Raw genomic sequence first — 25379 nt, 5'->3', positions numbered from 1 at the left:
TTTTTGGCAATCAGAAGGAAGAACAAGACTTCTGTTAGAGAGATAAAATTATATATTAAGGATTAGGTAGAAAATGCCTACTTTAAAAACTGGACATCTCAGCAAACATTCATTTTATCTAATTGTGCTGTGATTTTAAAGGATTTTTTTTCCAGCATCTATATAAAAATTTACATTTATTTGTTAAAGAAGTAGTTTCTAAAAATAGACTCAATGCTCTGAAGAGTTGGGAAGTCAGACAATTTTAAAGTTTATATATACAACAAACTATACATGTAACAATTAAAACATTTAATGAATTAATATAACCCCACCAATACAATGTTTGCTACTGTATTAAAAGCATTTATTCAAACTATGTCAACCTCCTTCCAAAGGATGAAAGACACATGAGCCCATTTCTTATACTATGAGGTATATGGTAACAACAACAAAAATCCTAAATACAAAAGGATCATCAGTTGCCTAAATATAAAATTGAACTTTGGCAAAGATATGAGTGTTATACAGAATACCACAGCCAATAAGGAGATCCTTAAGTTTACACCATCTCCCTATATCATAGCACTGTCCCCGTTCACTCTTCCCTTTCAAAGGGTGAGTTATAACCCTGTCCCAGATGACTCAGAATTTTAAATAGGTGGTCTGCTGATTAACACATATTTTCTCAAACCTCAATACTACAGCTATACAAATTACACTTTAAAAATATTTGAAACAGGTAATTGAATTTATTGGTTGACTATGAGTAGGAAAATACATCGGTAAAGAAAAGAGACCCTGTATATAAATATAATACTAGCTAGTTACAATTTGACCAAGAAGGTTCCACTGAAAAGAAGAGTAAAAGCCCTTGTTACCACCAGTCCATAGGTCATATTCAGTTTCCCATTACCCTTATTGAAGAGCTGCCTAGGCAAATGGGACATTCTTTGAGCTTAGTGCAGATAATGTGCTGGGTTTTGTTACATGAATGGTAAACAAAACTTAGTCCAGTGCATTACACAATTTAATGTATTGTAAATAAAGACTAGATATTCTATTTTAAACACTACTTCAACATACTGGTTACTAAAATTTATGTAACCAAAAAGAAGAGCAAAGTGAACATCTCAAAATACTGTTTACAAGTAGGGGAGAAACACTTGCTAAAGGTTTTCTTTGAAATATCTGCAGCATTTGTACCGGGTATTCTTATTGGTTCATTAAAAGAGCAAATTGCTATAACTGCTTTGCTTAGGTTGGCTTTTATACTTATACAGCATGACCCCAAAACCTTAAAAGTCACTATGGAAACGAATTCTATAAGTTTAAATAGTAAAAAATGGAATACTAAAATTGGAGTTTATTATTGAAAACCGGAAATCTTTTAAGAGCTTTGAAATTTTAATTTCAACATTTAGAAGTGCATTCTACCCAATTTAATAATGTCCTTAGGTTTCAAAGTGCTAACTCAAAATAAGTTTTCCTGGCTGTCACCAAATCAAGTAAAAATAAAAGCACATTTCTTGGAGATGTTCCCTGCCTATCTTCTAGGACTATTAAAGTTGCAATCAACAATTTATTTCTACAACTTTAGTTTAAATTATGCCATAAATTAATTTTGATGAACATTGTTTAAATTCTTAAAGCATAAATAATTATCACTAATACAGTAAACTGTACTTCAAGAGATTTACAAGGAACTGAGCACCTCCAAATTTCTGATCATTAAAAACAGAAAATATACCCCGAATTTTCTGTAAAACATTCATAAAATGGATTTATCCAGTAAGAATACTGAAATTACATTATGGCAACACCACATTAAATATATTTGTTACAGAATTTTTGAAGAAAACCTATACTGTGAAAACATACTAGTTTTTATTGCATTTTAGGGAGTACGGATTATTGGAAATTATTCAGGACACAGAAGATACTTAAAACACAAAATCTTGCTTATCAGTCTATTTTGGTGTGACCATTTATTCCCTGTAGACTTAAAATATTTTTCTCTCTTTTAAAGGTTACAGTTGTAAATCTACACTCTTGGTTCAATTTATCACTATCTAATAAGGTGGAGAAGCTGTTCAAACTGACCCACAGAAGGTAGTCTGCCACAGAATGCAGTCTGCCTAGAAGAGGCAAGAACAAATATTTTCAAGACGTAACAGGCCATTATATCTTACTATGCTGCCCCCAAATTCAAATATTTTGTAGACAGTAACAAACACAGATGAAAACATTTTATGTAAAGCTCAAACCTTTAGCATCTAACAAGTGCACTCTAGTTCCAGCATCTATGAAAAGAATATATCCTCCATAAACAGAGTAAGTGCTTCTCCCCTTCCCCTTCCATAAAGCTCTCTGGACCTGTTATTATATAATGCAGATCATAAGAAAAGCAGTTTCCTTCATCTCATCAGTCCAACCAGCTCCAGCTTGCCCTTGCTGGAAATTGTCATGATGCACATTACCAACACAGTGTTTAGGATAAATGAGTAAACACACCTTTTATTCACACTTTACAAACAAAACAAAAAACCCAAAAAGAAACCCCATAAAAGTTATGCATTGGTTCTATATCAGTAATACCAGCTTTCCAATGTACTGACTATAAACTGGATGTGTTCAGTGCCAGCACAACTTAAAACAAAAAGCAAAAAATAAAAAACCATCACAACAAAATGTTTAAAAAAAAAAAAAAAAAAACTTCAAAGGAAAAACCAGGTCCCAGACAAAGATTCAAGATCAAAACCTTTTGGAGAATTTTTTCTTTTTTTTTAAAGAAAAAGAAAAAAAAAAAAAAAAAGAATCATTTACTTAAACAGTATGAGATTTTATTTTCTCTTAAAAACAGAATAAGCACATTTAAGTGCTAAACATTTTTCATAAAATTTTAAGTCATTATCCAAAATGACTCACTCTCTGTATAAAAACTGTTACTAACATTCAACAATTTCTTTTCTTAATGCTCACATACATGGTGTCCTTTTGCTCCCCTGCCTGCAGTTGAAACAAAAGCAGTTAGACCAAGTTCCCTGTGAATTCATTTGATTTTTTTGAGAGAATGAATGAATGAGAACAGAACATATAGGAGTTAACTTTGCAAAGTTAAAGCTGGCTTTAATCTCTACTAACAGCACTATGGGCAAAATACAAGGTATAATATAACTTTTATCTTGGTTGACATGTTAAAATGACTTAGTCATTTTTAAAATGATCTGAAGTATTGTCTTAGGGACCTGTTTTGAAAATACATCTCATTTATTTTATACTGCTTCATAAATGGAAAATTACTTTTTTTTTTAAAGGAATGATTTCTAAAAAACATGGAAACTAAGGAATACATAGAAAACAAAAAGAATTCACATGATACTAGTACTCTGGGTGATGAACAGCACTGTGCAATGACACCAAGAAGCAGTGCTTGGGTCTGGTGAGTAAAGACCCAGGGACCCACCCTATGAACATGTTCCAAAATGTGATATTCAATGCTTCACAATGGAAAAAAAGCCACAGCCCATACAAAAGCATTTTCATAAAACTCTGACAAATGTTAAACAGTATTTAAAAATATAAAAGAGGATGCACAGATTTTCTCTGCATGCACAGGCAGTGCTTGGTGAGAACAAATTCAGGCAGGCACAGTGGAGATAGGACAGGAAGTGTCTCAAAAAGGAGTTAAGAAGCTGTCCCTAAGCAGCTGTAATTTTGTAACTTAAAAAAGCTGAGGATTTAAAAATATCAGAATGTACATATATCAACCATTACATTCAGTCCATAATGCCTACAGATCATTCACTGCTCAGCTTATCTGTCCTGGTAGATAGTTTTTTGTAAAAACCCAGGAATTCATGGGTAAGTTGCCTCTGGTCCAAGAAAATGTCCTAAACTTTAAACAGATTTAGATTTAAAGAGCAATGTTCTCAATTTAAAAACAAAGTAGTACAAAAGGGCTAACAAAACCCTAACAGTGCAAATCATCAGCAGAGAAAGTCTGTTGCAACTTCTTTTACAAGCTGGCCTTTATAACACATGAAACAGGTAAAAAAAACTTAGCCTTAGATTACAATACAATCATTTCCAAATCTGATTTTTTTAGTACAAAATTTCATAAATCAGGTCTTCTGTGGATCATATACAATCATAAAGGCTAAATTTAAATTCTATATTTTACAAACAAGTCTGAAAAAGGAGGGAGTAAAGTATGGAAGAATGATCTCTGGATGTTATTACTGGCCTCAAAAAAGTAGTGCTACAGATTTCTGTGCAAAGAGAATATGCTGTTCAAACATTTTCCTATTTCAAGGCATGAAAATATTATATTGGATAGAAGAAACAGGAAAATTACTTGTAACAAATTAAAGATAGGTGCAAACACACCAGTCCCTGTCTAACAGTATATAAAGCATATCGGGCTCAGAATTTGTCTGTTTGCTAGCACCTGGCTTTCATACTATATCCTTATCAAATAATCAGATTGAAAACTCAAATCATCATTAAGGAAAAAAAATCCCTAGTGGCCATACCTCACTCCCCTATATTCAGATTTTTTACGAGTTTACGAGTGAAACTGAGGTCATCCTCTGAAGGTACTTGACTACCTCCTGCCAGGAAGGTGAATGCCGTTAACTTGGGGCAGGAAAGGCAGTAAGAGCTCCAGTTGTGCAAAAAGTGAGAAGTGGTCAGAGGGGATGAGTGGGTGTGGGCAGCCGCTGATATTGTTCTCAACTAGCCAATGGTGGTCCAGAGGTCCCAGGATGCCTAAAGTGTTCAGCTGAGGTTTAGAATAGAAGATGTAGTCAATTATACCCTGAAAAACAGAAGGCAAAAAGAAAAAAAAGACAAGGCCCCACATAAGATAACACTTGAACACTGAGAACTTTCAAGACATATCCTTAGAGTCAAACAAAGAAACTTATTAGCCTGTAGGAAAAGGCAATACTACATAAACCAAATGGCATCCCCAAATGTGAGAATGAAGAAAGTTTAGGGATGATAATCATTCTTCCTCCTATCTGGATCTTTTCAAAATCTTTAACAAGACCTAAAGAATCCTTCATGATAGGGCCTCTGCTTCTCTTTCCTAACTTAATTTGTGACACTTTTCCTTGCTCACTACTCCACTGCCATACTGGCCCTTTTTGGGGAGTAGGGGGGTGCGGTGTGAAGTGGGGTACATTCCTTGTAGGCACCAAGCTCTTTCCTGCCCCAGGGCCTCCACACATGTCTGGAACACTTTCTTCTACTTGTCAACTGGCTAACTCCTTCTCAACCTTCAAGTGCCAAGTTTAATCACTTTCCCAAGGCCTTCCTGAATCCTGCCCTCACCCACTTAATAGCTCCTACCACCTCTGATTCTTTTCCCTTGCTAACGCACTCCCCCAAGGTGTAACTATATACTCATTTGTGTGGTTGAGACCTATCTCTCCCACCAGAACATGATTCCACGAGGGCCAGGCTGTCTCTGCTCTCAACAACCTCAACAGTACCCAGACACAGCATCTGGCACACAGCTAGGTTACTCTTGGTTTGCTCCTTTCCTCCCTATAACTTCAGACTCTCTTTTACATGCTCCTGGCCAAGAACATTTAAGCATGTTCAAGAGTCTTCTTCCTAACTTTCTATCAGGAACAGGAACAAGAGGAAAAAAAAAAAAATCCCTAATCTCTCCCACCTTTTAGTTATCACCCTCACCTCTTCTTCAATCAACCTGCTTGAAATAAGAATCTAAAAGTTGGTTTTTCCTACCTCATTGCTCAGTTATTCTCCAACTCATCATATTCTAGTTTCTCTGACTACTAGCTCTCAAGTGAAACAACTCTTATCAATATCTTTCTGAAGCTTAACACACACACCTCTTTCCCTAGAAAGGCTTTCTTTCCTTGCATTTAAGTTCCTATACTGTCCTGGTTTTCCACCTCTCTGGTTACTGTCATTTACATGTTAGTTTTCCCCAGTCTACTCCAGTCTCTCTTCAACTCTACACACTCATCTGTTCCCAGGGTTAAATCATTATCTACAGTACTGTGGATCCTCCAAAGCCAAATAAAAAAAAATTGTCAGTTTTCAACAGTTTCTCAAAGGAGTCTAAACAACCTCCCCTCTAAAATTAAGAACCAGTTAACACTAGTATTTACACTATTCTAATAGACAATCTAACCTGAATGATTATTTTCTCAGCAGGTTAGAAATGGAAAATTAGGATTTTAGAGAGCGTAAATGCAAAAGGTGGCTAAAAAGGACAGTTGAACACAAGTCCTAAACAACCACAGATAATAAAAATGAGGAGAATTACTAAGGAAAAGGCTCCATATTGTAATCCATTAATTGTGTAACAAGGCATATAAATAATATATATATTAGAAATTTTAAAATGGCTAATAATAAAAGACATTTTGGTTCTCAAGTAGTACAGTTTCAGTTAAACTGAAATAGAGATGGAACAAATTTGACAGCAAATTAAGTATGATGGCCCTGCATATCCAGCTGTTAGTAATGAGCCTATAAAAAAAAAATAATTGCCCCAAAAAGGTGACAGTTAACTCAGGATTTACTATCATTATTTCATCTGATTTCTTACCTTGGAAATGATTCTAATAGGATCTATAAAGTACGGATGGGACTCTAATCACATGGAATTCTACATTAAAAGTAATAAAAGAGGGCTTCCCTGGTGGCACAGTGGTTGAGAGTCTGCCTGCTGATGCAGGGGACAGGGGTTCGTGCCCCGATCCGGTAAGATCCCACCTGCCGCGGAGCGGCTAGGCCCGCGAGCCATGGCCGCTGAGCCTGTGCATCCGGAGCCTGTGCTCCACAATGGGAGAGGCCGGCAATAAAAGAATGCTGCTGTCAACTAGTTCGAGATGGCTTAATTCCATTCTGAGCATTAACATTTAAAGCCATCATAAAGTTATAAGACACTTTAAAGAAATGAAGGCTTTAAAAGTTTATTATCTCAAAACTCACCTTAAAATCAAACGTGTAATTTGTGTAAGGCATCAGGCCACTCTCATAGGCACTCTTTAACTTGAAACCATGAGTGATCCTTCCATTGGTTGTCCCATTTTTCCCATTACAGCTGAAGTTTGTAAGACTTTCATTATATCTCAGTTCCTTAAAGTCTTTATGATTTGTTTCTACTCCACCAGTGCTCAAATATTCCACAACACCTATAATGAAAATAAATGTACTTTTTGCACTGTCAAGTATAATACACAGTGTACAACACATAACTAAAAACATAATTCGGTAGTAAAGTTTTAAATCACACATATTCCCACTTTCTAAAATGTTTCACTGTTTTTCACATTTGCCAAAACTTGTATAATCCCATTTTTACATGGTTTTAATCATAGTATACTGAATATTCTATACTGTATCACATGAACTTATGTTCATATGTCTTCTCAATTATTTTTTTTTAATGATTGCATAATACAACTGGGCTGATGTATAGTATTTGTTAAGCTAGTTCCTTATTTTTTTAAATTCATGTTATTTCTACCTTAAAAAAAAAAGAATACTATAATCAACATCTTAGTATGTAGGTTTCTGCTATGCTTAGTATAAAATACCAAGATTAGGATTCATTGTGCCTAAATATACATTGGGTTGGCCAAAAAGTTCTTTCAGTGTTTTCCGTAAGATGGCTCCAGTAGCACTTAAGTTCATTCGAAACAATTTTGTTAGATTGTGACAGCAGTCATATCAGTGTGCATTTAAAAAGAAACTTCTCAAAATTGGTGAATTTTTGTGTAGCCATTTTAATACTGAAGATGGAAGAAAAAAAGCAACGTTTTCAGCATATTATGCCTTACTATTTAAACAAAGTTAAAAATGCAACTGAAACGCAAAAAAATTTGTGCAGTGTATGGAGAAGGTGCCGTGACTGACTGAACGTGTCAAAAGTAGTTTGCAAAGTTTTGTGCTGCAGATTTCTCAATGTTTAATGCTCCACAGTCGGGTAGATCAGTTGAAGTTGATAGCAATCAAATAGAGACATTAATTGAGAACAATCAACGCTGTACCACGTGAGAGATAGCCAACATACTCAAAATATCCAAATCAAGCGTTGAAAATCATCTGCACCAGCTTGGTTATGTTAATTGCTTTGATTTTTGGGTTCCACATAAGTGAAAAAAACCTTCTGGACCAACTTCCGCGTGCGATTCTCTACCGAAATATAATGAAAATGTTCCGTTTTTAAAACAAATTGTGATGGCTGATGAAAAGTGGATACTGTACAACCATGTGGAATGGAAAAGATCGTGGGGCAAGCAAAATGAACTATCACCAACCACACCAAAGGCCGGTCTTCATTCAAAGAAGATGATATTGTATATATAGTGGGATTGGAAGGGAGTCCTCTATTATAAGCTCCTTCCGGAAAACCAAACGATTAAATTCCAACAAGTACTGCTCTCAATTAGACCAACTGAAAGCAGCACTCGACAAAAAGCGTCTGGAATTAGTCAACAGAAAACGCATAATCTTCCATCAGGATAATGCAAGACCGCATGTTTCTTTGATGGCCAGGCAAAAACTGTTACAGCTTGGCTGGGAAGTTCTGATTCATCAGCCATATTCAATAGGCATTGCACCTTCGGATTTCCATTGATTTCAGTCTTTACAAAATTCTCTTAATGGAAAAAATTTCAATTCCCTGGAAGACTGTAAAAGGCACCTGGAACAGTTCTTTGCTCAAAAAGATAAAAAGTTTTGGGAAGATGGAATTATGAAGTTGCCTGAAAGATGGCAGAACGTAGTAGAACAAAACGGTGAATACGCTGTTCAATAAAGTTCTTGGTGAAAATGAAAAATGTATACACACACACACACACACACACACACACACACACACACACACACACACAGAGCCAACTCTGAAAGAGTTACAGAGCAACTTCAGCATCCCTGGACAGTATTTTTCCAATATGCGAAGCATACGATGGGTTCTGCAAATATTTAACTTTCATTTAATTAGTTAACAAGACTGGACATTTTCCCATGTGTTTGCTATTAAAATACTGTATTTTGCAACATGGAAATAGGTCCTAAGATCTACATTATTTGACAAGAGTCTCTCTTGGCCCCTCAGATACTTTGTAGCTAAAAAGAGGATGCAAGGCATGTAGAGAAATTGCCGGTAATCCCCAGATGGCTTTGAAAGAAGAATTATGGATCTTAGACACCTTTACTTCCCCGAAAACGATTTTTTTTTTTTTTTTTTTTTTTTGCGGTACACGGCCCTCTCACTGTTGTGGCCACTCCCGTTGCGGAGAACAGGCTCTGGACGCGCAGGCTCAGCAGCCATGGCTCACGGGCCCAGCCGCTCCATGGCATGTGGGATCTTCCCGGACCGGGGCACGAACCTGTGTCCCCTGCATCAGCAGGAGGACTCTCAACTGCGCCACCAGGGAAGCCCTGAAAACGAATTTTAACATAGTTTCTAACTTATTATCTATTCTCTCATCTATTGTGATAGCAGTGATGTGCTACTGAATTTAACCACTCCGAGCGTGTGAATGTGTGTATGTGTGAATGTGCGCATTCTTGCATGCATGTAAGTCCAAGGAAAAGTATTCTTGTGTATGTATGTGAGAAAGTATAAACAAGGAGCCAAAAGACAAAAAGAAATACTTAGTTTGATATTACAAGGACTATGGCTTTTACTCACTGTACTAACTATGGAAAAGTATTTAAGAATAAGGCTTTCTGTATTCTTCTACTTTGTGATTAAAAATCAAGATTCTTGATCTTTTTTTGTTAAAATCACTTGCCTGATCTGTGTAAATAAAAAAAAATCTCAATTTCCACCTGAGGTGTATTTTTCTAATCAAGCCCATCAAAACTGGAGATCCTTTAATATACGGTCAAATTTAAACTGGATTTTATTACCACATGCTGGAATCCCGAAGAGTCTGTCTTAATAACCTTTTCAGAGTGTGCATTACATATAACCTGGGGATAATGAAATACAATTATATGTTCTTTAATAAGTTACTTCAAGTTATCACCTACGTGTTTACTGAAGATGATTAACATCCTTCCTCCTGAGGTTTTTCATAATACCATTTCATTTTCAAAATGGTTCCCCTACTCCACAACACATTTTTTTTAACCTGATTCATAGCTGCCACTATAAATTGAATTTTCATTTTGACTAAATTTGGAATTATAAGAAACAACACATTACAAAAACATTTTAAGTCAGTAAGCATTCTATATAAAATAGCATTGTTTTGTTTTGTTTTGTTTTTACCAGAGTCCGGCAAAGAATTAAGATCTGCACACAACACCAGTGGAATAGTTCCAAATTCTCCCAATGCACTGGACTGGAGGCTTCTCGAGGCTTTATCAATGATGTTCTTCACTTCTGAGAGGAACATCATTGTTTGAACCAACTTCACATCAGAGTATTCAGGGTCCCAGTGCATATGAGCATTAGCCACGAGAATAAGTTGTTTTTCTGTTCCAAGATGTGGCTTTCCAGCTATATTAGATAAAAAGAAAAGAAACAAACAAAACCTGTCCATAACCCCATATATGCTCACAGGGTCTGAAAGCAAGTAATATCTCAGAATCTTGGGAATAATAAAGAAGTCTAAAATTTAGTTAACAATCTCCCACCTGATGACTGAATCTACCCTACAACAAACCTGAGAAATAGACATCTAACCTCTCGGTTGAGTACTTCCAGAATAGGGTATTCACTACTTGAACAGAGACAGCCCATTCTATTTGGGACAGCTTGATTTTTAAATAGTTCCATCTCCTTAAAACTTCTGGTCTTCTAGATGTCCTAAATTGAGCATCATAAAATTAAACTGACACCCTTTTTCTTAAGATATGTTTAAGATAGTCATTAAGTTCCATCTTTCATCTTTCTATCCCTCAGATTAAATATCCCCATTTCCAACTGTTCCTCAAGTGACAGAAGTTTCAGTTCGTAGCATGAAGGTCACTCTAAACACACATTTAATTTGAAATAAGTGGTCCATTTCTCCAAAACTCAAGACCTTTAAAATAATGACTAAAAAGGTCAGGAAGAGAAGTCAGCATACAGAATATCCCTGTTGCCAAGAAATTATGTAAGTGTATGGAGTTCTTCTCTCTGAGCAGTCATTTTAACTAATATTTACACTTCAGCATTTTATGTGAAAAATTCTTGAGGAGAAAAGAAAGCTGTTTTTTTCCTTTGGCTTTAAGCCTTTTAAGATTTGACATAGTTTTCTGGGCAATGTTTCCTCATCTTGAGCTTTGCGGTAGAGATAAATGGATATAAGGTTTTAGAATCTAAGATTTAAATTCTGAGTTTCTTCAGGTGTTAGACAAGACTATTAATATGTAACAAATTTTTTGTTTTCTATTAAATTTTGGAGGTCAATTTCATAGGAAGTGGAAAAGTCACTCACATGACATTTCAATCAATTCCTTTCGAAGTTCTAGCAGTACAGCAACTCCAATGTTATCTTTTGTCATGACTCTATTCAGCATAGCTTCAGACCCTTCTGAATTTGCCATTGCTAGCTGATTAAATTCAACAGTGTGTTTCTGAACCAAAGTAAATCTAAAACAAAAACAAACACACACACATACAAATATAAAATTGAGAATACCAAGACATTAGCTTTGTGGAAAATGCAATTTTCCCCAACTTCCTTAACAGATATGATGGCATGTAAATTACATTATGGAAAATCCTCCACACTTAACACCAAGCTTCCCATGTCCATTTAAGTTGTTCTCAGTCTGTTACGGATACAAATAACATTTTGATAAACTTTTACAACTTAAGAAAATGTAGTCATCTTCTGTTTAGGTTTCACATTGGAAAATTCCATCCTATAATTTTAAAATAATTCTCTTCCTAAGTACACGCTTAAGAATCTCTCCACCATCCCAGAGGGAATGCAATTACAAGGTGTTTCAAGTAACAACTGGAGTTAAACCCTAGCAAACACCTGAAGAAACAGCAGCACTTTCAACATGCCCTCCAAAACACTATTTCTGATGAATCAAAACAAAACCCTCTAAGTCAACAGTACTGTTTTCTTGAGTAATAATGAAACGCCTCATTCTCTTATTTGCCAACTAATATCCATTCCCTTGGCCCCCATCCTGCAAACAGAGAAAGTTTTCTTTTTAAGAAATAAGATGACTGGGAATTCCCTGGCAGTCCAGTAGTTAGGACTCTGCACTTCCACTGCAGGAGGCAAGGTTCGATGCCTGGTCTGGAAACTAAGATCCTGCATGCCATGTGGCTCAGCAAAAAAAAAAAAAAAGAAAAGAAAGAAAGAAAGAAGATGACTTACTTTTCTGTCTTAAAGAATATTGCACAGCCATCAACATGTTTTCTTTCTTGTTCTGACATTGTCCTAGCTCTAGATTTAGGACTAAAGAATCCATTATAGCCACGTTCTTTCAGTTCTACCAGAAAAAAACTGTAATACTGTTCTGTTTCAACCTCCTGAAAAATTGTAAATAGCAGAGTTATTTCATAAGACAAAAATCAGTCCTATGCATTACCTTTATATGTACAGTTTAAGAACTTAAAAGAATTTCAAAGGACTGATCTGCAGAATGAAGAATTACATTTTTTCGATGTAATTTATCTGAAACCAATCAGAACACCTACCTGTCATTTTACAGGTACCAGTTGATAAGGTTAATTCTTTATTGTTTAGGAGTAAAGAATAGAAAGACATATACCCCTATGCATATATTTTTCCTTATATTTTAGAATTGGCGTAGAACAAAAATCAGAGAGGTAACAGGAACTCCACAGATCAAATTTCACACCACAAGGAGAGTGACTTGCCCAAGGTCATGTAAGTTATTATGAGAGTTGGACTGAGAACTCAGTTACTGTGCACCAGGTTCAATGCCCTTTCTACTTTGACCTAACTATTCAATTACCACTGGTAGTAAAGCAAAATTATACCTTGATAGTGTTACAATTTTAGTAACATTGCCACCAAATTAAAAAATAGTGTACAGGAGCATCAGGGAGGAAAAAGTAAACATTTAGCTGTCATAGCAAACACTTAAAATCCAGCTTAACCCATCTGCTTAATTTGGCAGCACACTGCTACAAAGCACAGCAGGCAGTGAATGCTCCCAGAATTCACTAAATACAGAAAAAGTCCATATTTTAATAACTGCTAAAGCTAGGACTTCATATGTGTCAGTGTAATGCGTTCCCAAGCTGTTCCTTGCTTGATCAATGTTGGGGCATTTCTGCAATTTAAACAAGTGCTCTTCTGATGACTTACCTGAAGACTTATGACATCAGCATTGCAACTCAAGATTTCTTGAATAATGGCCTTTTTCCTGTAGTCCCAATTTAGTGCCCATGATGGACAGTAGCCATATAACTGCCGGGTCGCATATTTATCACAAAGAACATTATAGCACATGACAGAAAACAAGGCTGTAGGAAAGATAACTTTACTTATTCACACACGTGGCAGAAAAAAAAAAACATAATTAATTTCAATAGTTTTCACTTAAATGCTAAGTTTGACTTTATTTATTCAATATATATTCACTGAAAAACTACTATATGCCAGACATGGCGTAAGTAATGTTAGAAAATAAATGAAGGACAGATACGTGAACAAATTATAATATAAATAAATAATGTGTTTCCTGCTACAGAGGTACACACAGAAGGTTCAAAAACTAACAGAATACGATCTTAAGTCCTTCAGCCTCTAAGACCAGGGCTCCTCATTTCTATGTTCCCTCCACCACTTCAACTATTGTTAATGTAGAATGTGGAAACCCGACAGGTAGTTTTCTTAACAGGCATCTCTACTTTTCTTCTACAGAGCAACTACTATTAATTCACATGAAAGAAAAGGGGTATTATAGACCAAATCCTGTTGCACACATCACAGAAGTGCTCAAACTATTTTCATACAATTTTAAAAGGAGATTAGAGGTCATTAGTTCAATTTCTCTTTTAAGTAGGTGTTTTGGCTATCTTAAACTTTTGTATTATCAAATACATCTGGAACACAGTACAGTTTGGAAACTTACAGTATTAGAAAGATTTTCATGTATTTATTATAACTGAATTTGATCAATACTTTAGAGCAGAGTTCCTCAACAGCAGCACCTCTGATCTCTAGCCACAAGATGGCAAGAGCACTTCTACCAGTTGTTAACAATCAAAAAATATCTCCAGGCATTGCCAAATGTCTTCTGGGGCATAAAATCGCCTCTGGTTGAGAAGTACTGCTTTATACCAGACTTTCCGTAGCATAGTAAAGAGGCCAGGTAATCAAGTCTTCGTTATTATCTCCCAAACCAAATCAACCTTAAGCATTCTACTGTAACACTGCCCAAAATCTAAAGCATACCAACAATACTATTAGGTTTACAAAGAAAAAGTAAAAATAAGATTTAAATAATTAGGCTACCAACCAGTTGGCCGTGTTCTGTCTGGTTCTTGTAACATAATCCAAGATCTTGGAGGTGGTTGTTCTGTTGAAACTAGTTGAATATAAAACACAAAATTAAACAATATTCTTACATGTCTTTCTAAAAAAAATGGTTTAATCAAATGACCACTTACTTCTTTTTGCAGTACCTGCCAAATTATCAAGCAAATAGTTCAGTAGCCTTCTTGTTCCATCTGGTTCCAGATAGAGGTTCAATATATCCTGGGTAAGTGGATTTCCTGGAAATGTTTTTTAAATAGGTAAAATGAAACCAAGACAAATACTAAAATATTTCAAAACTGAAAAATATACCAAAATTATCAGATCATCTATAACAATGTATATTAACTATATATATTAACCATATATAACTGTATATAAAAAACTATATTAACTCAACATACCAAACTAGAATATTATTTTTTTTCAGCTTTTGATGTGAAGAATAAAAAAGATTCATACCACATTCTACAGAAGTATCCAAAAAATGATTATTAATGTACTGATGTCAATCTAGAAGATATCTAATAGTGCTCTGCATCTGACCCTGCCTCATCAACACTTTCATAATGATCAAAAGAGAGTAAAACTGGATTGGGGAAGAGTTGGAAGAAGGACTAGGCAAAGGAAAGGTGAGAACCAATATAATGAATCACAGAATCAAAATTTAAGAACGCTACAAAGTTAATAAGAAAACATCCTAATGACAAATGCTGTCTAGCACTTAGATTTTTTAAAATTCTAATGAATAAAGTAACAGGATGGGACAGACCTGGTTTAAGATTAAGCCACTAATGAAGGGGAAAACCCCAGGGCAGTGATCCAACAGTAAATTCAATCACTGTTTCGTAAGTGCCAAAAATGAAAGCTAATGCAATGATTTACATGTATTGTTAATAGTCTCAAATTCTCTCAGAAGGACTTCTTATGTACAAGGAACAGCATAGTACACTGTTTCAAAAGCAAAGTTCCTACCCATGCTCCATTTTAAGAAAGACTAATAAATTCTATAGATGGAAGATAGGTAAAATGATGAGAGATCTTAGCCATTCCAAATTTAAAAAAAAAAAAGGTATGGACTATAAGAATGATTACCACACAGAGAAAAAAGTATTTTTTTCCTTTTCTCTTGTGAAAGAGTAGACTCAAAAGGCAGAATGAGGACCAAGCTCAGAATAGAAGTGTTTGTTAAACATTAGAATTATTTAAGATGAAATGCCCTGACCTGTGAGGTAGTGAAGTATCCTTCATTAAAAGCTGGATTACACGGATGGGAAGAATCCTAAGTTAGGATTTTAAGAACTGTAAAGGTAAAAACATGCTCCTATAAGTGCAAGGTATATATTTGTAGGAAGACAAGTAACAATAGTTTCATTCCCCATATGTGTACAGTTCTTTACAGATACCAGAGTCCTAAAATTTTCATTTAGTCACAATCCTATGAGATAGGTAGCTATAACCTCAAAGTTACCAGGACCCTGTTAAGGATATCTTGAGAAAATGAAGTCAACCAAAAAACTTCTCAGTACCAGGTAAGCATCCCATTCTAACTAGACCTACATTACTGCTGTTATTTTTACTACTTTCTAGTGCAAAAAATATTTAAAGGCAACTGCTGAGTACTTATAACTATGTGATCCTCCCTTCTAAGATCTTTCTATAAAATTAAAAACCATCCCCAAACCCAAACATCTATTTTTGACTCTCTAATAAATGCATGAAGCCAAATGGTATATTTCCCACAACATCTGCTTGTTCTTTGGAATTCCTTTAAATTTAATCTACTTTTCATTGCCTGGAAAAATAATACACATAGGGTAAACTTAACAAGTACAATACAATTCTGGAATTAAAACATGATACTGAGTCTCAGAACTAAGGAACAAAAGTGAATGAGAAAAGTTGTTTCTGGAAAGATGAAGTAAACATACTTTTCCCTATTTCTCCTGCTGAATACAACTAAAATCCCATTAATTATGTGTAAAGAAATGTAAGACTCTGAAATGTGGTAAGAAGGCAGAATGTTCAGAGACTTCAGGACCTGAGGAACAACACAGTGGTGAATTCCTTGGGTTTACTATTTGTCTCATATATCCCAGACACAGAGCTAAGAAGCCAGCAACACAGAAACACCTATGGGTACAGAAAAAAAATTCCAACAAACGCCAAAGGGCCAGGAAAGGGCAGCCTAACAAAACAAAACTTTTAGATAGTAACAGCTCTACTACAGCTAAACACCAAAGAAACATACATGGCATCCTCTCTACTCATGCCAGCAAAGACCAAGCAGGGAGCTTAGACTTACACCCTTATGAGGAAGTAAGGAGGTACCCCAACACCCCTAGCAGGGTAGGGTCAGAGAAGGCCAAGAAGGTAGCTGGGACTTTTATCCCCTCCAGGCAGTAACAAGCACCTCCTCCTCCGCCCTGTGGTGTCTGCAGAGACCAAGAAGGGAAGCCTGGACTATCACCCCAACCCGCAGTAATGAGGTGCTCCTCCACCTCCCTTCTGGGGATGCTGAGGAGAGTCAAGACTTTTACCATCTCCCAACAGTAATGAGGTCACCCCAATGCAGTGACTATGGAGACCACATAAGGAGCCAAAACTGCCACCTGTACCCAGCTGACCCTCAGGTGTCAACAAAGGCTAAGTGGAATCTTAACTCCTACCTCCCCTGGCAGTAAGGAGATGGTGTTCTCCATTTTCCCTGCCACAGCAGTGATAGAGAAAGTCAGCAAAAAAGGTTTAAATACGATCCAGAGTCTTATAACATAATGTGAATATGTCCAGCTTCAAGTGAAAATCACTAATCATACCAAGAACCAGGAAAATTTCAAACTGAATGAAAAAGATAATAGATTCCAATACTGAGATGATAGAAACATTAGAATGATCTGAGCAAAACAGAGAAGGCATGATAAAAATGCTTCAATGAAAAATTACAAACATGCCTGAAATAAAATGACAAAAAAATAAGAAGACTCAGTAAACAAAGTTTTGGTAAACAAATGAAATGTAAAAACCAAATGGAAATATTAAAACTGTAAAATAGGATAAATGAAATAAAAAACTCAGTTGGATGGGTTCAACAGCAGAATGGAGGGTCAAAGGAAAGAATCAGCGAACTGGAAGGTATAACACTACAATTATGCAATCTGCACAACAGAAAGGAAACAGATTGAAAAAAATAAATGAACAGAGAGCCTCAGGGACCAGTGGAACTACAACAAAAAATTTAACATTCATGTCCTCAGAGCAACGGAAGCAGAAGAGCACAGGGCTGAGGAAGTACTAAAGAAATGGTGAAAGTTCCCCCAATTTGGCAAGAAACCTAAACCTACAGATTCAAAAACTTCAAACAGGACAAACCCAAAGGAATCTATACCAAGCAACATCATAATTAGACTTCTGAAAACTAAAGACAAAGAAAAAAATCTTGAAGGCAGCCAGAGAAAAACAACCTTATCTGTAGGGGAAAAACAATATGAATAACCACAAATTTCTCATCACAAACCAGTAGAAAGTGGCATGGTATTTTTCAAGTGCTGAAAGAAAAGACCTGTCAACCCAGAATCCTATATCCAGCGAAAATATCCTTCGGGAATGAAGGAGAAACAAAGACATTTTCAGATGACAGAGAACTAAGACACTCTGTTGCCAGCAGACCCTCCCCTAAGAGAACCATTAATGAACGTTCTCTAAATGGAAAGGAAATGATAATAGAAGGAACCCTGGAATATCAGGAAGGAAAAAAAAGATTATGGTTTAATAAAAGGGGGGGCAAATATAATAGGCTTTCCTTCTCAAGTTTTCTGAATCTTGTTTGGCAGTTAACTGGGGGAACAGGCAAATAAAAGGTCATAAAAAGAGCTATGGTTTTTATATGTCACTCAAACTGGTAAAGTAGTAACACCAGAAGACTATGATAAATTAAGTTTATATACTGAAATACCTAGAGCAACCACTGAAAAAGATAATTCAAACACATCACAGACAAATTAAAATGGAAATGTAAAAAGATGCTCAAATAACCCATAGGAAAGCAATAAAAAGAAAACAGAAAAACAAAAGCAAGGAGAACAAACAGAAAACAAAAAATAAAGTGGCCGATGTAAGCCCCAATAAATCAACAATTATAGTAAATGTAAATGGTCTAAATAGACCAATTAAAAGACAGAAAATTGGCAGTGTGGATTTAAAAACATGACCCAACTATATGCTATCAACAAGAAACTCACTTAAAATATAACAATATAAGCAGGTTGAAAGGAAAAGGATGGAAAAAAAATCATGCAAACATTAGTCAGAGGAAAGCAGGAGTGACTATATTAATATCAGATCAAGTAGATTTCAGAGAAAATCACCACACTGCGAGTGGCCTTATGTAACGATAAAGGGCCAATCCCCCAAGAAGAATTAGCAATTCTAAATGTGTATCTATCAAACAACAAAACTGCAAAATATTTTAAGCAAAAACAATTCCATCCAAAAACTGATGGAACTGAAAGGACAATAGAGAAGTCTACAATTACAGCTGAAGACGTCAACACCCCTCTCTGAAAAATTGATAGAACCAGACAAAAGTCCACAAACCATCAATCTAATAGATATCAGACAAATATATTGGATCTAACTATGTATACATCATCTACACAGTAACAGCAGAATACAAAACTCTTGCCCAATGCCCAAGGGACAAATACTAGGATAGATCATATCCTGGGCCATAAAACCAAACATCCACAAATTTAAAAGAACTGAAATTATGTAGAATGTACTCTTCAACCACAATGGAATGACACTAAAAATCAGTAACTGAAAGACAACAGGAAAATGTGCAAACACTTGGAAAATTCTGACTGATCCATGGGTCAAAGAGGAAGTCTGAAGGGAAATTTCAAAATGCACTGAGCTAGTGAAAATAAAATTTGTTGCTGGACACAGCTAAAGCAGGGCCAAGAGGGAGAGTTACAGCACTAAATGCATACATCAGAAGAAAAAAGTCCCAATTCAATAATCTGAGCTTCTACCCTAACAACCAAGAGAAAAAGAGTAAAATAAACCCAAAGAAAAAGCAGCATAGAAATACTAAAGAGCAGAAATCAGTGAAACTGAAAACAGAAAAATGGAGGAAAAAAATTTTAAAGCTGTTTCTTTGACAAGATCAATAAAACTGACGAACCTTTAACCAAGACTGATAAAGAAAAAGAGAGACAAAAATTACTAATATCAACAACGAAAGGGAATAAGGGTATCACTACAGACCCTACAGAAATCAGAAGGATAAGAGAATACTATAAACAACTCTACATACATAAATTTAACAACACAGATGATATGGGCCACTTCCCTGAAAAACACAAATCATCACAACTCACCCAGTAGATAATTTAATAGCACTACACCTAGTAAAGGAAATGAATTCATAATTTTAAAACTACCAGAAAAGAAATCAACCCAGACTGTTGTACTGAAAAATTCTACTAAACATTTAAAAAAGGATTAACTCTAATTCTACAGAATCTCTTCTGGAAAACAGAAGATGAGGGAACACTTTCAAATTCATTTCATAAAGCTAATATCACCTTGATACCAAAACCAGGCAAAGTGAGTATAAAACAAACAAAAAACAAAACTACAGACAAATCTCTCTCATGAATACAGTCAAAAATCATTAAAATATTAGCATACACTTACCAGCAATAAACAAATTGTACACCATGATCAAGCGGATTTTATTCTAGGAATGCAAGCCTGGTTCAATATTCAAAAATTAATTATCAGGCTAAAGAAGAAAAATTATATATCACATATCAACTGATGGAGAACAAACATTTGACAAAATTAAATACCCATTCATGATTTAAAACTCTCAGAAAAAGAAGGATAGAAGTAAAAATCCTCAAATTGATAGGGCATCTACAAAATACCCATGCTAACATTATACTGAACAATGAAGACAGAATACTTTCTAAGGTCGGGGAAAAGGGGGGATCTCTGCTCTCACAACTCTTATTCAACATAGAGCTGCAAGTTCTGGTCAGTGCCATAAGGCAAGAAAAAGGAAAGAAAAGCATACATATTGGAAATAAATAAACTTCTCCCTATTTGCAGGTGACTAATTTTCTACATAGAAAAAAATTTTTTAATTACTAAAAAACCTACAAAAAATAGAAAACCCAACTCCTAGAACTAGAATTGGGTTCAACAAAGTAGAATGATACAAAATCAAGCCTTGGTAAATTTAAGAAAATTGAAATAGTATCAAGTATCTTTTCCGGCTACAACGCTATGAGACTAGATATCAATTACAGGAAAAAAATCTGTAAAAACTACAAACACATGAGGCTAAACAATACACTACTAAATAACCAAGAGATCACTGAAGAAATCAAAGAGGAAATCAAAAAATACCTAGAAACAAATGACAATGAAAACACGACGACCCAAAACCTATAGGATGCAGCAAAAGCAGTTCTAAGAGGGAAGTTTACAGCAATACAATCCTACCTCAAGAAACAACAAATGTCTCAAATAAACAAACTAACCCTACACCTAAAGCATTAGAGAGGAGAAGAACACCAAAAAAACCCCCAAAGTTAACAGAAGGAAAGAAATCATAAAGATCAGATCAGAAATAAATGAAAAAGAAATGAAAGAAACGATAGCAAAGATCAATAAAACTAAAAGCTGGTTCTTTGAGAAGATAAAACAAAATTGATAAACCTTTAGCCAGACTCATCAAGAAAAAAAGCGAGAAGACTCAAATCAATAGAATTAGAAATGAAAACGGAGAAGTAACAACTGACACTGCAGAAATACAAAGGATCATGAGAGATTACTACAAGCAACTATATGCCAATAAAATGGACAACCTGGAAGAAATGGACAAATTCTTAAAAAAGCACAACCTTCTGACACTGAACTAGGAAACTGAAAATACAAACAGACCAATCACAAGCACTGAAATTGAAACTGTGATTAAAAATCTTCCAACACGACTTCCCTGGTGGCGCAGTGGTTAAGAACCCACCTGCCAATGCAGGGGACACGGGTTCGAGCCCTGACCTGGGAAGATCCCATATGCCGCGGAGCAAGAAAGCCCGTGCGCCACAACTACTGAGGTCCATGCGCCTAGAGCCCGTGCTCCACAACAAAGAGAAGCCACTGCAATGAGAAGCCCACGCACCGCAACGAAGAGTAGCCCCCGCTCAATGCAACTAGAGAAAGCCTGTGCGCAGCAACGAAGACACAACGCGGCCCAAAAAAAAAATAAAGAAGTTAAAAAAAAAATCTTCCAACAAACAAAAGCCCAGGACCAGATGGCTTCACAGGCAAATTCTATCAAACATTTAGAGAAGAGCTAGCACCTATACTTCTCAAACTCTTCCAAACAATCCCAAACTCATTTGCGGAGGGAGGAACGATCCCAAACTCATTCTATGAGGCCACTATCACCCTGATACCAAAACCAGACAAAGATGTCACAAAAGAAGAAAACTACAGGCCAATATTACAGATGAACATAGATGCAAAAATCCTCAACAAACTACTAGCAAACATAATCCAACAGCACATTAAAAGGATCATACATCATGATCAGGTGGGGTTTATCCCAGGAATGCAAGGATTCTTCAATATACACAAATCAATCAATGTTAATATGGTGATAAACCATATTAACAAATTGAACGAGAAAAATCACACGATCATCTCAATAGATGCAGAAAAAGCTTTCGACAAAATTCAATACCCATTTATGATAAAAACCCTCCAGAAAGTAGGCACAGAGGGAACTTACTTCAACATAAGAAAGGCCATATATGACAAACCCAGAGCCAACATTGCTCTCAACGGTGAAAAACTGAAACCATTTCCACTAAGATCAGGAACAAGACAAGGTTGCCCACTCTTACCCCTATTATTCAACATAGTTTTGGAAATTTTAGCCACAGCAATCAGAGAAGAAAAGGAAATAAAAGAATCCAAATTGGAAAAGAAGAAGTAAAATTGTCACTGTTTGCAGATGACATGATACTATACATACAGAATCCTAAAGATGCTACCAGACAACTACTAGAGCTAAGCAATGAATCTGATAAAGTAGCAGGATACAAAATTAATGCACAGAAATCTCTTGCATTCCTATACACTAATGATGAAAAATCTGAAAGAGAAATTAAGGAAACACTCCCATTTACCATTGCAACAAAAAGAATAAAATACCTAGGAATAAACCTACCTAAGGAGGCAAAAGACCTGTACGCAGAAAACTATAAGACAATGATGAAACAAATTAAAGACGATACAAGCAGATGGAGAGATATACCTTGTTCTTCGATTGGAAGAATCAACATTGTGAAAATGATTATACTACCCAAAGCAACCTACAGATTCAGTGCAATCCCTATCAAATGACCAATGGCATTTTTCATAGAACTAGAACAAAAAATTTCACAATTTGGGGCTTCCCTGGTGGCACAGTGGTTGAGAGTCCGCCTGCCAATGCAGGGGACACGGGTTTGCACTCCAGTCCGGGAGGATCACATGTGCCGCGAAGCGGCTGGGCCCGTGAGCCATGGCTGCTGAGCCTGCGCGTCCGGAGCCTGTGCTCTGCAACGGGAGAGGCCACAACAGTGAGAGGCCTGCGTACCGCCAAAAAAAAAATTTTTTTTCACAATTTGTATGGAAACACAAAAAAACACGAATAGCCAAAGCAATCTTGAGAAAGAAAAACGGAGCTGGAGGAATCAGGCTCCCTGACTTCAGACTATACTACAAAGCTACAGTAATCAAGAGCGTATGGTACTGGCACAAAAATAGAAATATCAATCAATGGAACAGGATAGAAACCCACGCACATATGGTCACCTTATCTTTTTTTTTTTTTTTTTGCGGTACGCGGGCCTCTCACTGTTGTGGCCTCTCCCATGGTGGACCACAGGCTCCGGACGCGCAGGCTTGGCAGCCACGGCTCATGGGCCTAGCCGCTCCGTGGCATGTGGGATCTTCCCAGACCGGGCACGAACCCGCGTCCTCTGCATCGGCAGGCGGACTCTCAACCACTGCGCCACCAGGGAAGCCCAGTCACCTTATCTTTGATAAAGGAGGCAAGAATATACAATGGATAAAAGGCAGCCTCTTCAATAAGTGGTGCTGGGAAAAATGGACAGCTACTTGTAAAAGAATGAAATTAGAACACTCCCTAACACCATACATAAAAATAAACTCAAAATGGATTAAAGACCTAAATGTAAGGCCAGACACTATAAAACTCTTAGAGGAAAACATAGTCAGAACACTCTATGACATAAATCACAGCAATATCCTTTTTGGCCCACCTCCTAGAGAAATGGAAATAAAAACAAAAATAAGCAAATGGAACCTAATGAAACTTAAAAGCTTTTTCACAGCAAAGGAAACCATAAACAAGACCAAAAGACAACCCTCAGAATGGGAGAAAATATTTGCAAATGAAGCAACTGACAAAGGATTAATCTCCAAAATATACAAGCAGATCATGCAGCTCAATATCAAAAAAAACAAACAACCCAATCCAAAAATGGGCAGAAGACCTAAACAGATATTTCTCCAAAGAAGATATACAGATTGCCAACAAACACATGAAAGGATGCTCAACATCACTAATCATTACAGAAATGCAAATCAAAACTACAGTGAGGTATCATCTCACACCTGTCAGAATGACCATCATCAAAAAGTCTACAAACAATCAATGCTGGAGAGGGTGTGGAGAAAAGGGAACCCTCTTGCACTGTTGGTGGGAATGTAAATTGATACAGCCACTATGGAGAACAGTATGGAGGTTCCTTACAAAACTAAAAATAGAACTACCACACGACCCAACAATCCCACTGCTGGGCATATACCCTGAGAAAACCATAATTCAAAGAGTCATGTACCACAATGTTCATTGTAGCTCTATTTACAATAGCCAGGACATGGAAGCAACCTAAGTGTCCATCAACAGATGAATGGATAAAAATGTGGCACATACATACAATGGAATATTACTCAGCCATAAAAAGAAACAAAATTGAGTTATTTGTGGTGAGGTGGATGGACCTAGAGACCGTCACACAGAGTGAAGTAAGTCAGAAAGAGAAAAATAAATACCATATGCTGACACGTATATATGGAATCTAAAATAAGAAAAAATGGTTCTGAAGAACCTAGGGGCAGGACAGGAATAAAGACACAGATGTAGAAAATGGACTTGAGTACACTAGGAGGTGGAAGGGTAAGCTGGGACAAAGGGATAGAGTGGCATGGGCATATATACACTACCAAATGTAAAACAGATAGCTAGTGGGAAGCAGCCACATAGCACAGGGAGATCAGCTCGGTGCTTTTTGTCCACCTAGAGGGGTGGGATAGGGACGATGGGAGGGAGGTGCAAGAGGGAGGAGATATGCGGATATACGTATATGTGTAACTGATTCACTCTGTTATACAGCAGAAACACACCATTGTAAAGCAATTATAGTCCAATAAAGATGTTAAAAAAATCAAATAGTGACAATACCAAACACTGATAAGGATGCAAAGAAACTGGATCACTCATTTATTACTGGTAAAAATGTAAAATAGTACAGCAGTCTGGAAAACAACCTGGCAGTTTCTTAAAAAAAACTGACCATGAAATTAACCTATGACCCAGCAACTGCACTCCTGGGCATTTATCTTAGAGAAATGAAGACTTACATTCACACAATAACCTACACACAGAATGTTAACAGCAGCTTCATCTGTAACAGCAAAATACTGGAAACCATCCAGATGTCCTTAAATAGGTCAATGATTAAACAACCTGTGATACATCCATACCAAGTAATACTACTCAACAATATAAAGGAGCAAACACCCACAACCTGGGTGAATCTCCGAAGAATTAACCTTGGGTATGGGGAGGGGAACCCAATC

At 36.3% G+C, this 25379-nt stretch overlaps 1 protein-coding gene across 2 annotated transcripts in view; it reads right to left on the bottom strand.

Moving 5' to 3' along the window:
* Nucleotides 1–711: 711 nt before the first annotated feature.
* CNOT6 (CCR4-NOT transcription complex subunit 6) overlaps nt 712–25379 on the bottom strand; it is a 66894-nt gene continuing 42226 nt past the window's right edge. For both annotated transcript variants that reach the window (XM_060008254.1, XM_060008255.1), the window contains exons 5-12: nt 14570–14674; nt 14419–14487; nt 13263–13420; nt 12303–12457; nt 11403–11557; nt 10250–10480; nt 6955–7157; nt 712–4798 (exon numbers count right to left, since the gene is read on the bottom strand). In XM_060008254.1, coding sequence (XP_059864237.1) covers nt 4586–4798; nt 6955–7157; nt 10250–10480; nt 11403–11557; nt 12303–12457; nt 13263–13420; nt 14419–14487; nt 14570–14674 — 1289 coding nt within the window. In that variant the 3' untranslated portion in view covers nt 712–4585. The remainder of the gene's footprint in view (nt 4799–6954; nt 7158–10249; nt 10481–11402; nt 11558–12302; nt 12458–13262; nt 13421–14418; nt 14488–14569; nt 14675–25379) is intronic.

This window comes from Delphinus delphis, chromosome 3, assembly GCF_949987515.2.
Source record: "Delphinus delphis chromosome 3, mDelDel1.2, whole genome shotgun sequence".
In the NCBI taxonomy this organism is placed as follows: Eukaryota; Metazoa; Chordata; class Mammalia; order Artiodactyla; family Delphinidae; genus Delphinus; species Delphinus delphis.
Note: the sequence above shows the minus strand (reverse complement) of the source record. Positions and strands in the feature narration are given on the sequence as shown.